General features: G+C 58.2%; 1 protein-coding gene across 1 annotated transcript; it reads left to right on the top strand.

The window, feature by feature from the left end:
* Positions 1 to 4,145: 4,145 nt before the first annotated feature.
* Positions 4,146 to 15,749, top strand: LOC138840965 (arylsulfatase L-like). Its single transcript, XM_070041409.1, has 10 exons — positions 4,146 to 4,419; positions 6,298 to 6,865; positions 8,794 to 8,915; positions 9,793 to 9,915; positions 10,292 to 10,718; positions 11,608 to 11,744; positions 12,500 to 12,634; positions 12,724 to 12,886; positions 13,979 to 14,100; positions 14,585 to 15,749. The coding sequence occupies exons 1-10, from the start codon at positions 4,146 to 4,148 to the stop codon at positions 15,037 to 15,039; spliced, it is 2,526 nt and encodes an 841-aa protein (XP_069897510.1). The 3' UTR covers positions 15,040 to 15,749.
* Positions 15,750 to 17,446: the final 1,697 nt, after the last annotated feature.

Below are 17,446 nucleotides of genomic sequence, written 5' to 3'. Positions count from 1 at the left end.
TGGATGGACAGATGAATGGACAGACAGATACATCGGTGGATGGAGCGACACAGACACATGGACAGATAGATGGATGGACTGATGGATGGATAGACAGATGGACAGACAGAGAGACAGAGGGACAGACAGATGGACAGAGGGACAGAGAGACAGAGGGACAGACAGATGGACAGAGAAACGGACGGACAGATAGATGGACAGATGGACGGACAAGTAGACAGACGAACAGACAGACTGACAGAGACAGACAGACAGAGGGACAGACAGACAGACATAGACAGACTGACAGACAGATGGATAGACAGACGGACAGAGAGATGGACAGCCGGATGGACAGACAGACAGAGGGACAGAGCACTGTCTCCGACCAGCACAGGGGCCCTTATCCAACGCCCTGTCCCTCTGTCCCTCCCTCCGTCCGTCTGTCCATCCCCAGGCGTGGAGCTGACCCCAGCAGCGCCCGACATGCATGGGATGGACACGAGTGGATCTGACACTGGCATGATGGACACGCGTGGAAATGTCACGCGTGGATCTGAAACTCACACGATGGTCATGCGTAGAAAGGACAGGCGTGGACCTCACAGAAGCAAACTGGACACGCATAGGCCTGCCACTGACTTGATTATCACGTGTGAAAATGTCACACGTGACATGGACACGATCAGATCCCTTCCACACTCACTGGACATGCGTGAAACGCACATAACTGAATCTGACATGAGTGGAAATGTCACACGTGTAAATGTCACACGTGTAAATGTCATGTGTGAAAGGGACACGATCATGTCCGTTATTCATAGGCCTAACACCAGTGGAAATGTCACGCGTGGATCTGACTCTCAGATGATGGTCACACGTGGAAATGTCACGCGTGAAAGGGACATGATCAGACCCCTTCTGCGTGGACCTGACACTCTTAGAATGCACTTACGTGGATCAGACACGCGTGAAAATGTCACGCTTGGACATGACAGGCGTGGAATGGACACGATCAGGTCCATTATTCATAGACCTGACACGCGTGAAAATGTCACGCATGAAAATGTCACGCATGGAATGGACGCGATCAGGTCCCTTCTGCATGGCCCTGATACTCTTGGACCGCACATGCATGGATCTGACACGCGTGTAAATGTCACGCATGAATCTGACACTCACACAATGTTCATACGTGGAAATATCACTCGTGAAAGGGACACGATCACATCCCTTCCACACTCACCTGATACACATGAAGCGCGCATGCATGGCGCTGACACACGTGGAAATGTCATGCACGCCTTCCCCACTCCCCCCGTGCTGCGTGAGGCGCCCACGGAGTTTGTGTCGGCCCACGCGGGCCTCACCCTGCACCTGCCCTGCACAGCCCAGGCCTGGCCCCCTGCAGCCCTACACTGGCGTCTGCCTGACGGGACCCACGCGAGACCCGTGCATGCGCACACGCACCCTCGACTCAGCGACATCTATGTCCTCCCCAATGGCACGCTGGTGCTGCGCCGCCTGCAGGCCCCGCGCCATGCAGGTGAGTACGAGTGCGTGGCCGCCAACACGCTGAACAGTGCTAAACGCACTGTGCACGTCGAAGTCACGCCTGCGCACGCGCGTCTCCCCCCCAGCGTCCGACCCCGAGGCCCGCTCGCCACGCGCGTGCCCCACGGCGCTGACCTCACGCTGCACTGCCACGCGCGCGGGGACCCCGCCCCACGTGTGTTCTGGAGGCTGCCAGATGGGCGCCTGGTGGATGCTGGGAGCAGGTGAGTGTGGGAAGTGGGGGGCATCCATCCGTCCAACCGTGCATCTACCCATCCACACATACATCCATCCACCCACCCATCCATCCATCCACCCATCCATCCATTCATCCATCTACCCATCCATCCACCCACCCATCCACCCTTCCATCCATCCATCCACCCATCCATCCATTCATCCATCCATCCACCCATCCACTCATCCATCCATCCACCCATCCATCCATCCATCCCTCCATCCATCCACCCATCCACTCATCCATCCACCCACCCATCCATCCACCCATCCATCTACCCATCCATCCACCCATCCATCTACCCATCCATCCACCCATCCATCCATCCACCCATCCATCCACTCATCCATCCACCCATCCATCCACTCATCCATCCACCCATCCATCTATCCACCCATAGTTGGGATAAAGATGAATGTGCTTGCGCTGCGCAGCAGTGGCAGCGACGCCGTGGCATGCGTGGCACACAACCTGGCGGGCGAAGCCCGGATATGGGTGTGGCTGCCGCCATGGTGGACGCGGGCTCTACCTCCTGCGGCTTCGGCTCTGCCCTCTGTGGTATTGACTCAGCCCCCTGGCGCGCCAGCTCTGCCCCATCACATGCCTGCCCTGCCATCTTGGGTGCTGGCTCCACCCCTGGTGCTCTGGCTCCGCCCTCTGAGGCAGCTCCGCCCCCTGGCCCGCCTGCCCTGCCATATTGGGCGCTGACTGCGCCCTCTGAGGCGTTGACTCCGCCCACTGGCGCGCCAGCTCCGCCCCATCACGCGCCTGCCCCGCTATCTTGGGCACTGACTATGCCCCCTGACGCGCCTACTCCGCCCTCTGAGGCGCTGACTCCGCCCCCTGGGGCGGTGTCGGGGGCAGCGCTGCTTTTGGCGCTGGGAGGCAGCTTCCGGCTGCGCTGCCCCACCTCCACGCTTCCGGTGTCCTGGCGCCTGCCCAGCGGGCTGGTGCTGCATGGGCCGCAGAGGCGAGGCCGCTTCACGCTGGGCGCCGATGGCAGCCTGGAGGTGCGCGCCGCCTCCAAGCGCGACCGCGGCGCCTACGTCTGTCACGCCCACCCCGGGGCACCGCCCGGACACACCCCCCGCGCGCCAGAGACCAGGATGTTCAGCTTCATTCCCGCCACTAGGCCGCTGGGTGCCATGGCAGGGCAACGGACTGAGGAGACCCGGATGTGGGCCTTCATTCCCGCCGCTAGGCCGCGGCGTTCGGTTGCCGGGCAACCAAGTGAAGATACCAGGACATTGGGCTCCACCGCAGAGTCTATGCCTCTGTGTTTGGTTGCCGGGCAACAGACCGAGAAGACCCGGATGTGGGTCTTCATTCCTGCCTCTAGGCCGCTGGGTTCGGTTGCCAGGAAAGCGCGTGAGACCTGGATGTCCAGCTCCAGCAAGACTCCTGGACCCCAGCTGGAAGATGCCCGGATGTGGGGCTCCCAACCTGCGCGCGCTGTACAGAAGCTGCGGTCCGACCAGAGGCCACGGAGAGGCTAGGACCCGGATGTGGACTGGGAGGGACCCAGATGTGGACTGGGAAAGACTCGGATGTCACCTATCTCTGGGTCCACTGAGGGGCCAGGACTCGGATGTGGACTGGGAGAAACCCGGATGTCACCTATCTCTGGGTCCACTGTGGGGCTAGGACCCGGATGTGGACTGGGAGGGACCCAGATGTGGACTGGGAAAGACCCGGATGTCACCTATCTCTGGGTCCACTGAGGGGCCAGGACCCAGATGTGGACTGGGAGAAACCCGGATGTCACCTATCTCTGGGTCCACTGAGGGGATAGGACCCGGATGTGGACTAGAAGGGACCCGGATGTCACTTTCTTCCATGTCCACTGACCCGGATGTGGCATGGAGGAACTGGATGTCACTTTCCTCCAGATGCACTGATGGGTCAGGACCCGGATGTCACCTTCCTTCATGTCTACTGAGGAGCCAGTACACGGATGTGGACTGGGAGGGACCCGGATGTCACCCTCATTTGCGTCCACTGACCCAGATGTGGCCTGGGGAACCCGGATGTCACTTATCTCCAGGTCCACTGAAGGGCCAGGACCCGGATGTGGACTGGGACAGACCCGGATGTCACCATCCTCCGTGTCCACTCCCCTGGATGTGGCGTCAGGGACCAAGATGTCACTTATCTTAGGTCCGCTGAGGTGCCAGGACTCGGATGTGGACTGGGGGACCCGGATGTCACCCTCCTCCGTGTCCACTCACCTGGATATGGCGTCAGGGACCCGGATGTCACTTATCTCCAGGTCTCCTGAGGGGCCAGGACACAGATGTTGACTGGGGGACCCAGATGTCACCTATCTCCAGGTCCACTGAGGGGCCAGGACCCGGATGTTGCATGGGGAACCCGGATGTTATGTAAGTCCACGTCCATTAACCCGGATGTGGACTGTGGCAGGGACCCGGATGTGTGCTGGGCGGGACCCGGATATCACATCCACGGGCCTGGCTGTGGCGTGTGGAGTCCCGGATGTCACGCTCCTCTCCTTCCACTGACAGGGTCTAAGACCCGGATGTGGCATGGGGATCACGGATGTCAGGTCCCTCCACATCCACTGAGGGTCCAGGACCGAGATGCGGATGTTAGACCGGATGTTAGGGACCTCCAGGTCCGTGAACCCGGATGTGGGCTGGGTACTCGGATGTTAGGGACCTCCAGGTCCATGAACCTGGGTGTGGGGTGAGTACCCAGATGTTAGGGACCTCCAGGTCCGTGAACCCGGATATGGGGTGGGTACCCGGATGTTAGGGATCTCCAGGTCTGGGAACCCAGACGTGGAGGCGAGTACCAGGATGTCACATCTCCAGGTCCACTGGCAGGCGCCAGGACCCGGATGTGTGGGGTTTGGACCCGGATTTGAGGGTTGGGACACAGATGAGAGGGGTTGAGACCCAGATGTGAGAGGTGGAACCCGGATGTGGGCGGAGCGGGCGCTCCACACCTTGGCCCCGGGCGCCAGCTGCGCTTTGGGCCGTTGGGGTCCTTTCCTAGACTCGGAGGCAATAAAGCAGCCCTGCTGCTTCTTGATGGAATTCTTCCTCACTTCCGCCCCAGCGCAGGCCACGCCCTCCTGAAACCCTCACTTCTGCCCCAGCACAGGCAACGCCCTCCTAAGACCCTCATTTCCGCCCACCACAGGCCACACTCTCATTTCCGCTCCTAGCACAGGCCACGCCCTCCTGGGGCCCTCACTACATTCCCAGCACAGGCCACGCCCTCCTGAGACCCTCACTTTCTTCCCAACACAGGACACGCCCTCCTGAGACCCTCACTTTCTTCCCAACACAGGACACGCCCACATAGGTCCCTCACTTCCGCCTCATTGCAGGCCACACCCTCCTGAGACCCCCACTTCCGCCTCATTGCAGGGCACGCCCTCCTGAGACCCTCAGTTTAGTTCCAGCACAGGCCACGCCCTCCTAAGCACAGGTCACGCCCTCCTGAGACCCTCACTTCCGCCCAGCACAAGCCACGCCCTCATTTCCGCTCCTAGCACAGGCCACGCCCTTCTGGGACCCTCACTACATTCCCAGCACAGGCCACGCCCTCCTGAGTCCCTCACTTCCTCCCCAGCCCAGGCCACTCCCTCCTGAGCTCTGGCCACGCCCTACTGAGTGCAGTCCACACCCCCTGGGCACTGGCCACGCTCCCTGAAGGTCCTGACTCTTATTGCAGCCCTCCATGTAGTTCTCGAGGTTTCCCTCCTCCCCTTCCTCCTGCCTCTGCCAGGCCTGGCAATTTCTTGGCGCTCAGCCCAGCAACTCCGGGCTTTTCCCTTCCTTCCCCACCTTCACCTTCAGCACCACATCCTGTTCCTTTCTAAGGAACAAAGGGGACTTTTATTTTGGAGGGGGGATGTGGTGCTTTCCAAGGAACAAGGGGACTTTTATTTTGGAGGGGGGTTGTGAGTTCTGGCTGCTGGAGTGACGTGGACATTTGAGCCCTGCCAGCTTCCTGGCTGGCAGGGAGAGCAGCAGGCCCAGGAGCTGATGGCAGAGAACTGTGGATGTAAGTTCGTCCTCTGGGGAACACGGGGAGAGGTGTGGGGACCCAGGGTGAGGGGGCTTCGATTGCTTTTTGGAGCCCCCCCCCGGATGTCCCACCATGCCCCGGGGTGGGGGCTGCAGGGTCCCGCCACAGGCCAGGAAAGACGAGGTGAGGGGCTGATGTACTGGTGGGGGCAACAGCAGCCTGGCCCTGGGGTGGCCGGATGTTCCTCAGCTCTTCCCCACTTCCTGCTTCCGGCCTTCTCTTCCAGGAATCCGGGAGCATCATGGGAAGTACGCGATCCTGGAAGCCATGTTGGTCAGGAGAGGGCCTGGAGGGAGGGGGAGTCCTTCCATCCCTCCTCCCATCCACCCATCCATCCATCCATCCACCCAACCATCCATCCACCCACCCACCCATCCATCCATCCATCCATCCATCCATCCATCCATCCAAGCATCCATGCATCCATTCATATCCCTATCCATCCATCCACCCATCCACTTATTCATCCACCCATCCATCCATCCATCCATCCACCCATCCACCTATTCATCAATCCATCCATCCACCCACCCATCCATCCGTCCACCCAACAATCCATTCATCCATCCACCCATCCATCCATAAACCCACCCACCCATCCATCCATCCATCCACCCATCCATCCATCCACTGTGCATCCATCCATCCACCCATCCATCCATCCACCCATCCACCCATCCACCCATCCACTCATCCATCCAACCATCCATCCAACCATCCATCCATCCACCCATCCACCCATCCACTCATCCACTCATCCATCCACCCATCCACCTATCCATCCATCCATCCACCCATCCATTCACCCATCCATCCATCCATCCACCCTTCCATTCACCCATCCACCCCTCCTCCTCCTCTGTCTCCTCCTCAGGTCGCACAGCGGCTGCGCAGCCCCACCCCTCGCCTTCCTCCTCCTCCTCCTCCTCCCCCCTGGCCCCTGCGCAGGCCCCACCCCTTGCGCCCCAACTTCCTGCTGCTCTTGGCCGATGACCTTGGCCTGGGCGACCTGGGCAGCTTCGGGAACCACAGCCTGCGGTGAGCAGAGGGGGAGGCCCGGATGTGGAGCCTTAGTTTCCCGGATGTGGGAGCTCAGATCCCTGGATGTTCCACCAGGAGAACTGCATAGACATCTAGTAACTCAGTTCCCCGGATGTTGGATGTTACTATCGTGGATGTTGGATATCAAATCCCCGGATGTTGGATCTTAGTGCCCCGGATATTGGATATCAGGTCCCCGGATGTTAAATCTTAATGCCCTGGATGTGGGAAATCAGGTTCCGGGATGTTGGACTTCAGTTCTCCGGATGTTGGATATTAGTACCCCGGATGTTGGAGACTAGGTCCCCGGATGTTGGATGTTAGTGCCCCGGATGTTGGATATCAGGTTAAAGGATGTTAAATCTTAGTACCCCCGGATGTGAGAGATCATGTCCCCAGATATTGGACTTCAGTGCCCCGGATGTAGGAGTTCAGGTCCCCAGATGTTGGAAGTTAGTGCCCCGAATGTGGGAGCTCAGGTCCCCGGATGTTAGATATTAGTACCCCGGATTTGTAGCTCAGACCCCGGATGTTGGATCTTATTCCTCCAGATGTAGGATACCAGTTGCCTGGATGTTAGATCTTAGTGTCCCGGATGTTGGATATCAGGTCCCCGGATGTTAGATATTAGTACCCCGGATGTTGGATATCAGATCCCCGGATTTGGGATGTTAGTGGCCCGGATGTTGGAGGACAGGTCCAAGGATGTTAGATCTTAATGCCCCGGATGTGGGAAATCAGGTTCCCGGATGTTAGATGTTAGTGCTCCGGATGTTGGAGATCAGGTCCCTGGATGTTAGATGTTAGTACCCCGGATGTTAGATGTCAGGTCCTCGGATGTTGGAGATCAGGTCCCCGGATGTTACATGTTAGTACCCTGGATGTTAGAGCTCAGTTCCCCGGATGTTCCACCAGGAGAACTGTATAGACATCTAGTGGACCTCAGGTCCCCTGATGTTGGATGTTAGGTCCCCGGATGTTGGAGTTCAATTCCCAGGATGTAGATCTCAGTTCCCTGCATGTTGAAGATCAGGTCCCCGGATGTTGGATATCAGATCCCCGGATGTGGGATGTTAGTGCCCCGGATGTTGGAGATCAGGTCCTCGGATGTTAAATCTTAGTATACCCCAGATGTGGGAAATCAGGTTCCCAGATGTTAGATGTTAGTACCCCAGATGTTGGAGATCAGGCCCCCGGATGTTGGAGATCAGATCCCTGGATGTTGGATCTTAGTGTCCCAGATGTTGGAGAGCAGGTCCCCGGATTTTTGAGCTCAGGTCCAGGGGTTGGATCTTAGTTGCCTGGATGTAGGCCCTCAGGTCCCCGGATATTGGGCCTTAGATCCCCGGATGTTGGAGCTAAGTTCCCCGGATGTTCCACCAGGAGAACTGTATAAACATCTAGTGGACCTCAGATCCCTGGATGTTGGATGTTAGGTCCCTGGATGTTGGAATTCAATTCCCCGGATGTTGGATCTTAGTACCTCGGATGTTGGATGTCAGGTCCCCGGATGTTGGAGATCAGATACCCGGATGTTTGGCCCTCAGGTCCCCGGATGTTGGGCCTTAGATCCCCGGATGTAGGAGCCCAGTCCACAGATATAGATCTTAGTACCCTGGATGTGGGATCTCAGGGCCCCAGATGTTGGATCTTAGATCTCCAGATGTTGGCCCTCAGGTTCCCAGATGTTGGATGCCAGGTCCCCAGATGTTGGACCTCAGGTCCCCAGATGTTGGATCTTAGTACCCCGGATGTGCGATCTCAGGTCCCCGAATGTTGGATCTTAGATCCCTGGATGTGGGATCTCAGGGCCCCGGATGTTGGAGTTCAGCTCCTGGGATGTTGGGCATTAGATCCCCGGATGTTAGACCTCAGGTCCCCGTATGTTCTTGGCTGTGACTCAGTTTCCCTCTCCCCCCCCACAGCACCCCGCACCTGGACGGCCTGGCCCGGGATGGCCTGCGGCTGACCCAGCACCTGGCGGCAGCGTCCGTCTGCAGCCCAAGCCGCGCAGCCTTCCTGACGGGACGCTACCCTGTGCACCTGGGTCGGTATGGGGGGGACATCCGGGGAACAGAGGGGGCGGTGGGGGGGAGGTGGGGGCGGGACATCCGGGGATCTGAGAGCCAACATCCGGGGTACTAAGATCCAACATCCCTGGACCTGATATCCAACATCTGGGGATCTGAGACCCAACATCCAGGGATCTAAAGCCCAACATCCGGTGAACTGAGCACCACCATCCGGGGCACTGAGCTCTAACATCCAGGGACCTTATCTCTAACATCCATTGTACTAAGACCCAACATCCGGGGATCTGAGGCCTAACATTCTGGGAACTGAACTCCAACATCTGAGGACCTGACATCCACCATCCGGGGTACTAAGATCCATCATCCAGGAACCTGAGCCCCAACATCCGGGGAACTGAGCTCCAACATCTGGGGATCTGAGGGCCAACATACCCGAATCTGAGCTCCAATATCGGGGTAGTAAGATCCAACATCCAGGGAACTGAGCTACAACATCCGGGTAACTGAAGTCCAACATCTGGGGTCCTGATATCTACCATACAGGGCACTGAACTCCATCATCCGGGGACCTGAGGTCCAACATCCAGGGAACTGAGGCCCAACATCTAGGGCACTGTGGTCCACCAGAGGGAGGGGAGGACTACTCTGAGGATCTCTAGTTCAAATCCCTGAGACTCTGGGACTTCCCCCCTGAACCGCCAGGAAACCGGAAGTGATGCCATATTGGTTTCCCCCGGGGGCTCACAGGGCTGGGGTCCTTTCCACCCCGGGTGGGCAGGTCCCAGACTATCCCAGACACAGCAGGCCTTCCCCCTGAAGGTGCTAGATGCCCCCTCCTGACCCAGGATGCCATCATCACTGACCTAGGGTCCTTCTCCTCTCTCTTGGAAGGCATGGTGACCACCAACGGGGCACGCGTGCTGCAGTGGGCGGCCGTGTCGGGCGGGCTGCCCACCTCCGAGATCACCTTCGCCAAGATCCTGCAGGAGCAGGGATATGCCACCGGCCTCATAGGTAAGAGAGAAGTCATCCATCCACCCACACATCCCCCATCAATCCACCCATCCATCCATCCATCCACCCATCCATCCATACATACATACATACATATACCCACCCACCAATCCATCCACCCATCCATCCATCCATCCATCCACCCACCCATCCAACCATCCATCCATCCATCCATCCACCCATCCACCCATCCATCCATCCACTGTGCATCCATCCATCCACCCATTCCCCTATTCATCCATCCATCCATCCACCCACCCATCCATCCATCCATCCATCTATCCATCCACCCATCCATCCATCCATCCACCCATCCACCCATCCAATCACCCATCCACCCATCCATTCACTCATCCATCCATCTCTTCCCCTCCAGGCAAATGGCACCTGGACCTCAACTGTGAGTCCCCCACTGACCACTGCCACCACCCCCTGAACCACGGGTTCGACTCCTTCTTCGGGGTCCCCTTCACCCTGATGGGGGACTGCCTGCAAGCGGAGCCCTCGGAGAAGGGAGCGCGTCTGCAAGGGCCCCTGGACCTGGGGGCGCAGCTGCTGCTGCTTTCCCTGCTCTGCCTGGCCGCTGGGAAGCTCACGGGCCTGCTGGGCCTGCGCTGGATGCCCTGGGTGCTGGGCCCCGGATGTGGGGCCTTGCTCCTGGCCTGCACCTCCCACCTCCTAGGTGTCTTCATCGTCCACACCGACTGCTTCCTGATGAGGGATCACCAGGTCATCCAGCAGCCTCTGAGTTTCGAGGCCAGTGTGGGGCTCTTCTTGCGGGAGGCTGAGGCCTTCATCCACAGGTCAGCCTGGGGTCGGGGAGGGGGACAGATGCCATCTACTAGATCTCCATAGTAAACTGGTAGATTCCCGGATGTACATCCAGTAGATCTCTATAGTCAACTGTCAACTTCAAATCCCTGAATGTTCCACTAGGAGATCTCTATAGGCATCTGGTAGACCTCAGATCCCCGGATGTACATCCAGTAGATCTCTAAAGTCAACTGGTCAATCTCAAATCCCTGGATGTTCCATCAATAGATCTCTATAGACATCTGGTAGACCTCAAATCCTTGAATGTTACAGCTAGTATATCTCTATAGACATCTGGTAGACCTCAGGTCCCTGGATGTTCCATCTAGTAGATCTGTAGAGACATCTGGTAGACCTCAGATCAGACCACGATCGATTATTGGTAGTATTGATCAGATCATGATCGATTATTGGTAATAACTGATCAGCTCATGTTCAATTATTGGTATTATTGATCAGATGATGTTCGATTATTGGCATTATCGATCACATCACGATCAAATATTGGTATTATTGATCAGATCCTGTTCGATTATTAGTAATATCTGATTAGCTCATGTTCTATTATTGGTCATATTGATCAGATGATGTTTGATTATTGGTAATAACTGATCTTATCTGTACGATTATCGGTAATAATTGATCAGTTCACGATCAATTATTGGTATTTTCGATCAGATCTCTATTGATTATTGGTATTATCGATCAGATCATGATCGATTATTGGTATTATCAATCACATCACGATCGATTATTGGTATTATCTGATCAGATCAGGATCGATTATCAATCATCTGATCGATTATTGGCAATACCTGATCAGGTCGGTTATCGGTGAGTTTATTGATGATGGAGGCGGGGTCTGACGTGGTTCCGCAGGATCCAGGCCCGCCCCTTCCTTCTCCTCGTCTCCTTCCTCCACGTCCACGTCCTGCTGGTCACCTCACCTGCCTTCCGGGGCCGCAGCGCGCACGGCGCCTACGGCGACAATGTGGAGGAGCTCGACTGGATGGTGGGTGAGTGCAGGGAGGGGAAGAACTGAGGCACTGTGCGTGGGATGGGGGAAACTGAGGCACGGGGGTGGGGTGAGTGGGATGGGGAAACTGAGGCACAGGGACGGGATGAGCGGGATGGGGAAACAGGCACGGGGGTGGGGTGAGTGGGTTGGGGGAAACTGAGGCGCGGAGATGGGGTGAGTGGGATGGGGGAAACTGAGGCATGGGAACGGGGTCAATGGGTTGGGGTAAACTGAGGCACGGTGCACTTGGGTAAACTGAGTCACTGGGCATGTTGGGGGTAAACTGAGGCACGGTGCACTTGGGTAAACTGAGGCACGGTGCATGTTGGGTAAACTAAAGCACGGTGCATGTTCAGGGTGAACTCATGCACGGTGCATTTGGGAAAACTGAGGTACGGTGGATGTGTGTAAACTGAGGCCCGCGTATAGGGGTAAACTGAGGCACGGTGCATGTTGGGTAAACTGAGTCACTGGGTATTGGAATAAACTGAGGCACGGTGTATTTGGGTAAACTGAGTCACTGGGCATGTTGGGTAAACTGAGGCACGGGGATGAGGTGAGTGGGTTGAGTAAACTGAGGCACCGGGATGGGGGTAAACTGAGGCACTGGGACGGGGTCAGCGGGTTGGGGTAAACTGAGGCACGGTGCACTTGGGTAAACTGAGGCAAAGTGCATTTGGGTAAACTGAGGCACAGTGCACGGTGGACGCTGGGGGTAAACTGAGGCATGGACCCATTTTCCTCCCCCTGCAGGGCGACTGCTGGTGGCGCTGGACGGTGCGGGGCTGGGGCGCCGCACCCTCATCTACTTCACGTCGGACCACGGTGCCTCGCTTGAGGCCCGGGCTGGGGGCACCCGCCTCGGGGGTTCCAACAGCGTGCACCGAGGCGAGGGGGAAACTGAGGCAGGGTGGGCGGGGCCTCCCACGCGGCCCGCCCCCGCCCCTTGACCTTTGCCCTTTGCCCCCCCCTTGCAGGTGGCAAAGGCATGGGCGGCTGGGAGGGCGGCATCCGGGTCCCTGGGCTGGTGCGCTGGCCTGGGATGCTGCCCGCAGGGCGCCTGGTGCCTGAGCCCACCAGCCTCATGGACCTGTTCCCCACTGTGGTGCGCCTGGCCGGGGGCTGGGTTCCAGCGGACAGGTAGGAGTTCGCCGGCCTGGGTCCCCACGGGGTGGGGGGGAAGGGGGGTCATCCTGGGCCTCGGGGATCCCAAGGGGGGGAGGCTGAGGCCTGCACATCCGGGTCTCTGGGGGCTCAGAAGCCTGCACATCCAGGTCTCTGAGGGCTCAGACCTGCGTATCTGGGTCTCTGGGGGCTCAGGAGCCTGCACATCCAGGTCTCTGAGACCCAAGACCCGGGGCTCAGGCCTTGACATCTGGGTCTCTGGGGGCTCAGAAGCCTTTACAGCCGGGTAACTAAGGGCTCAGGCCTGCAAATCCGGGCCTCTGAGAACTCAGAAGCCTGTACATCTGGGTCTCTGAGGACTCAGGCCTGGACATCCGGGTCTCTGAGGGCTCAGGGCTGCACATCTGGGTCTCTGAGGGCTCAGAAGCCTGCACATCCTGGGATCTCAGGCCTGCACATCCAGGTCTCTGGGTGCTCAGAAGCATGGATATCCGGGTCTCTGAGTGTTCAAGAGCCTGGACATCTGGGTCTTGAAGGTCTCAGAAGCCTGCACGTCCAGGTCTCTGAGGGCTCAGAAGCCTGCACATCCGGGTCTCTAAATGCTCAAGCCTTCACATCCAGGTCTCTGGGATCTCTGGCCTGCACATCCGGGTCTCTGAGCGCTCAGAAGCTTGGATATCCGGGTATCTGAGGCCTCAGGCCTGCACATCCAGGTCTGTAAGACCAGAGGCCTAGGTCTTGGACCTGCACATCCGGGTCTCTGGGGGCTCTGGCCTGCACATCTGGGTCTCTGAGGGCTCAGAAACCTGGACATCCGGGTCTCTGGGATCTCTGGCCTGCACATCCGGGTCTCTGAGCGCTCAGAAGCCTGCACATCCTGGTCTCTGAGTGTTCAGGAGCTTGGACATCTGGGTCATGAAGGTCTCAGAAGCCTGCACATCCAGGTCTCTGAGGGCTCAGAAGCCTGCACATCCGGGTCTCTAAATGCTCAAGCCTTGACATCCAGGTCTCTGGGATCTCTGGCCTGCACATCCGGGTCTCTGGGGGCTCTGGCCTGGACATCCGGGTCTCTGAGTGCTCAGAAGCCTGCACATCCGGGTCCTGCAGGGAGGTGGATGGCCGGAACCTGATGTCCGCGCTGCTGGGGATGGCGCAGGCCGCAGGCCACGACTTCCTGCTGCACTACTGCGAGGCCCGGCTGCACGCTGTGCGCTGGTTCGACCGCCCAAGTGAGTGCCTCCACCTCCGCCGGGCCCCGGGGTGGGAAAGGGAGCTGCATGCATGCACGCAGAGACCCGGATGCAAGGCCTGGGGGTGGATGTGGGAATCCCCGGATGTGGGAATCCCGGGATGTGAGGACCTGGATGGAAGGCATGAGATGGGAATCCCCGGATGTAAAGTCCCGGATGTGAAGTCCCCGATGGGAATTCCCAGATGTGAGGCTCCAGATGTGAGGTACTGGATGGGAATCCCCGGATGTGAGGTCCCGGATGTGAGGTCCTGAATGTGAATCCCTGGATGTGAAGTCCTAGATGGGACTACCCAGATGTGAATACCCAGATGTGAGGTCCTTGATGGGAATCCCCGGATGTAAGGTCTTGCGTGTGAATGCCCTGATGTGAATCCCCGGATGTGATGTCCTGGATGTGAATTCCCGGATGGGAATCCCTGGATGTGAGGCCCTGGATGTTACTCCCCCCACCCCCACCGCAGGCCGCACGGTGTGGAAGCTGCACTTCGCCACTCCGCGCTTCGACCCGCCGGGCTCGGGCACCTGCCTCGGTTTCCCTGCCTGCGCCTGCTCCGGGGAGCGCATGACCCGCCACCGGCGGCCACTGCTCTTTGACCTGACGGTGGACCCGGGGGAGACCCGCCCGCTGCGGGGCCCGATGGCGACGCGCAGGCGCGTGGAGGCCACGGTGGCCTGGATGCTGCGCACGCGCCGCCCCCGCGTGGCCCCGCCCCCGCGCGGCCCCGCCCCTCGCCCCTGCACACAACACCTGGAACCCGCGCCTGCAGCCCTGCTGCGCGCCCGGACCACTCTGCGCCTGCGACCGCCTGATCCCCGACCTCTGACCCCGACCCGACCCCCAACCCCCAACTGCCCGGGGCTACGGCAGATCCTGGCCTGCGACTTTCACATCCGGGGACTCACATCCGGGTATTAAACATTCGGGTATACTCAAATACAGAGGTTCCCACATCCGGGGATTCCCACATACAGACTCTCACATCCGGGGATTCCTACATCCAGGGATTCTCACATCCGGGGATTCTCACTTCTGCTGACACATCCGGGGATTCCCAGGGATGAATTCACACATCCGGGGAATCCCACATCCGGGGACTTTTATACCCGGGGATTCTCACAACCAGAGACTCTCACATCTGGGGATTCCTACAAACAGATTCTCACATCCAGAGATTCTCATATCCAGAGATTCCCACATCCGGGGATTCTCATATCCAGGCATTCCCACATCCAGGGATTCTCAGACCAGGGAATTCCCACATCTGGGGAAATCTCACATCCAGAGACTCTCACATCCGGGGATTCTCACATCTGGGGATTCTCGCATCCAGGGATTCTCACATCTGGGGAAGTCTTACATCCGGGGATTCCCACATCCGGGGATTTTCACATTCAGAGAGTCTCACATCTGGGGATTCTCAGACCCAGGGATTCCCACATCCGGGGACTCTCACATCCTGAGCCTCTCATCCTGGACCTCCACCTTGGGCCTCCCATCCGTGGCCTTTCCCCAGCCTCCCATCTGGGGCCCTGTCACATCCGGGCCTATGTCCTCTAACTTCTCACACAATAAAACCTCGTGAGCACCGCACCCCACGGCAGGGTTAGGGGTCACGGGGGTCAGAGGCCGGGCACTGATCCTGCTTTCCATTTCAGGTCATTTCTGGTTGATGCTAGGATACAGGGCTGGTCCTGCCTTCCATTTGAGGCCATTTCTGGTCATTGCTAGGGTATAGGACTGGTCCCACCTTCCATTTCTGGCCACTTCTGGTTATTGCTAGGGTATAGGACTAGTCCCACCTTCCATTTCAGGTCATTTCCGGTCATTGCTAGGGTATAGGACTACTCCCACCTTCCATTTCAGGCCACTTCAGGCCGTTCAGAGGGTATAGGACTGGTCCCGCCTTCCATTTCAGGCCACTTCCGGTCATTGCTAGGGTATAAGACTAGTCCCACCTTCCATTTCAGGTCATTTCTGGTCATTGCTAAGGTATAGGACTAGTCCCACTTTCCATTTCAGGCCACTTCTAGTCATTGCTAGGGTATAGGACTGGTCCCGCCTTCCATTTCAGACCATTTCCGGTCATTGCTAGAATACAGGGCTGGTCCCACCTTCCATTTCAGGCCATTTCCAGTGGTTGCTAGGGTATTGGACTAGTCCCGCCTTCCATTTCAGACCATTTCCGGTGGATTGCTATGATACAGGCTTGGTCTCGCCCTCCTCCAGGACGTCCCACCACCTAGATTCACACCTGATTGGCCTATTCCATGAAAGCCCCGTCCTCACTTTCCTAATTCACTTGTCATTGGTCCAGCTGTAAGAAACGTCCCTTAGCCCCCTCCCCCCCAAATCCAACTCGCTGCTGATTGGACCTCACACTACAGTCCCGCCCCTAACTACCTGAACTCGGATTCAGATTGGCCCAGTGGGATTGGAGATGTGGGGTACCCAGATGTTGAACCACTCTAAGGGAGGTGGGGGTGGTTGGGTGGATGGATGGGTGGATGACCAGGCCTGCGACCTCTTCCCCTTCTGTGCCTGTCCCAGGGGACCCCAATGACCTCTCCAGAGATTGACCCAGATGGGCCTATAGCTCCTTATCCTGGTAGGATAAGTCGAGGTCGGAGGTCTGTGTCTCCCTAGGCCTAGGATGCATTGAACCTGCACGACATCCGGGTCTTCTCTGGAGGGAGGGACCCATTGGCTTCCCCGGGGACTCCTCTAGCCACGCCCCCGCTCTTATTGGCTGACACGCCTGTCTCTCCATCCTTTGGCCCGGCCCAGGGAAGCTGGGGGTCCAGTCCCGCCTCTTCCTTGGGTGATATTGAAAGGCAGGGCGTGTTGTCAATCATCCCTGGGCCCCGCCCCCTGCTAAGCCAATAGCTGGAGAGTCGATATGTGTGAAGCCACGCCTCTTCGTGGCTAGCTCTATGGACGCTGTGGGTGCCCATCACCCAGAGGTCCCGCCCACTAGTGAATATATGGGCACAGGGACTGTCCTTCACTTCCAGGTCCCGCCTCCTGGCTGTTGGAAGGCCACAGGGGCTGTCTGTCTCTTCCAGGTCCCGCCCCCTGTCTGTTGGAAGGCCATAGAGGCTGTCTGTCACCTCCAGGCCCCGCCCAATGGCTGTTGAAAGGCCACAGGGGCTGTCTGTCTCCTCCAGGTCCCGCCCCCTGGCTGTTGTGTGGACATTTGTCCTGTCTGTCACCTTCAGACCACACCCTCTTGTATAATCATGTGTCCTGTCTGTCACCTTCAGGCCATGCCCCCTTGTATTATCAAGTGTCCTGTCAACTTCAGGCCACGCCCCTTGCAATTGGG

This window comes from Dipodomys merriami, unplaced genomic scaffold (assembly GCF_024711535.1).
Source record: "Dipodomys merriami isolate MVZ:Mamm:240054 unplaced genomic scaffold, mDipMer1.0.p SCAF_308, whole genome shotgun sequence".
NCBI lineage: Eukaryota > Metazoa > Chordata > Mammalia > Rodentia > Heteromyidae > Dipodomys > Dipodomys merriami.
Note: the sequence above shows the minus strand (reverse complement) of the source record. Positions and strands in the feature narration are given on the sequence as shown.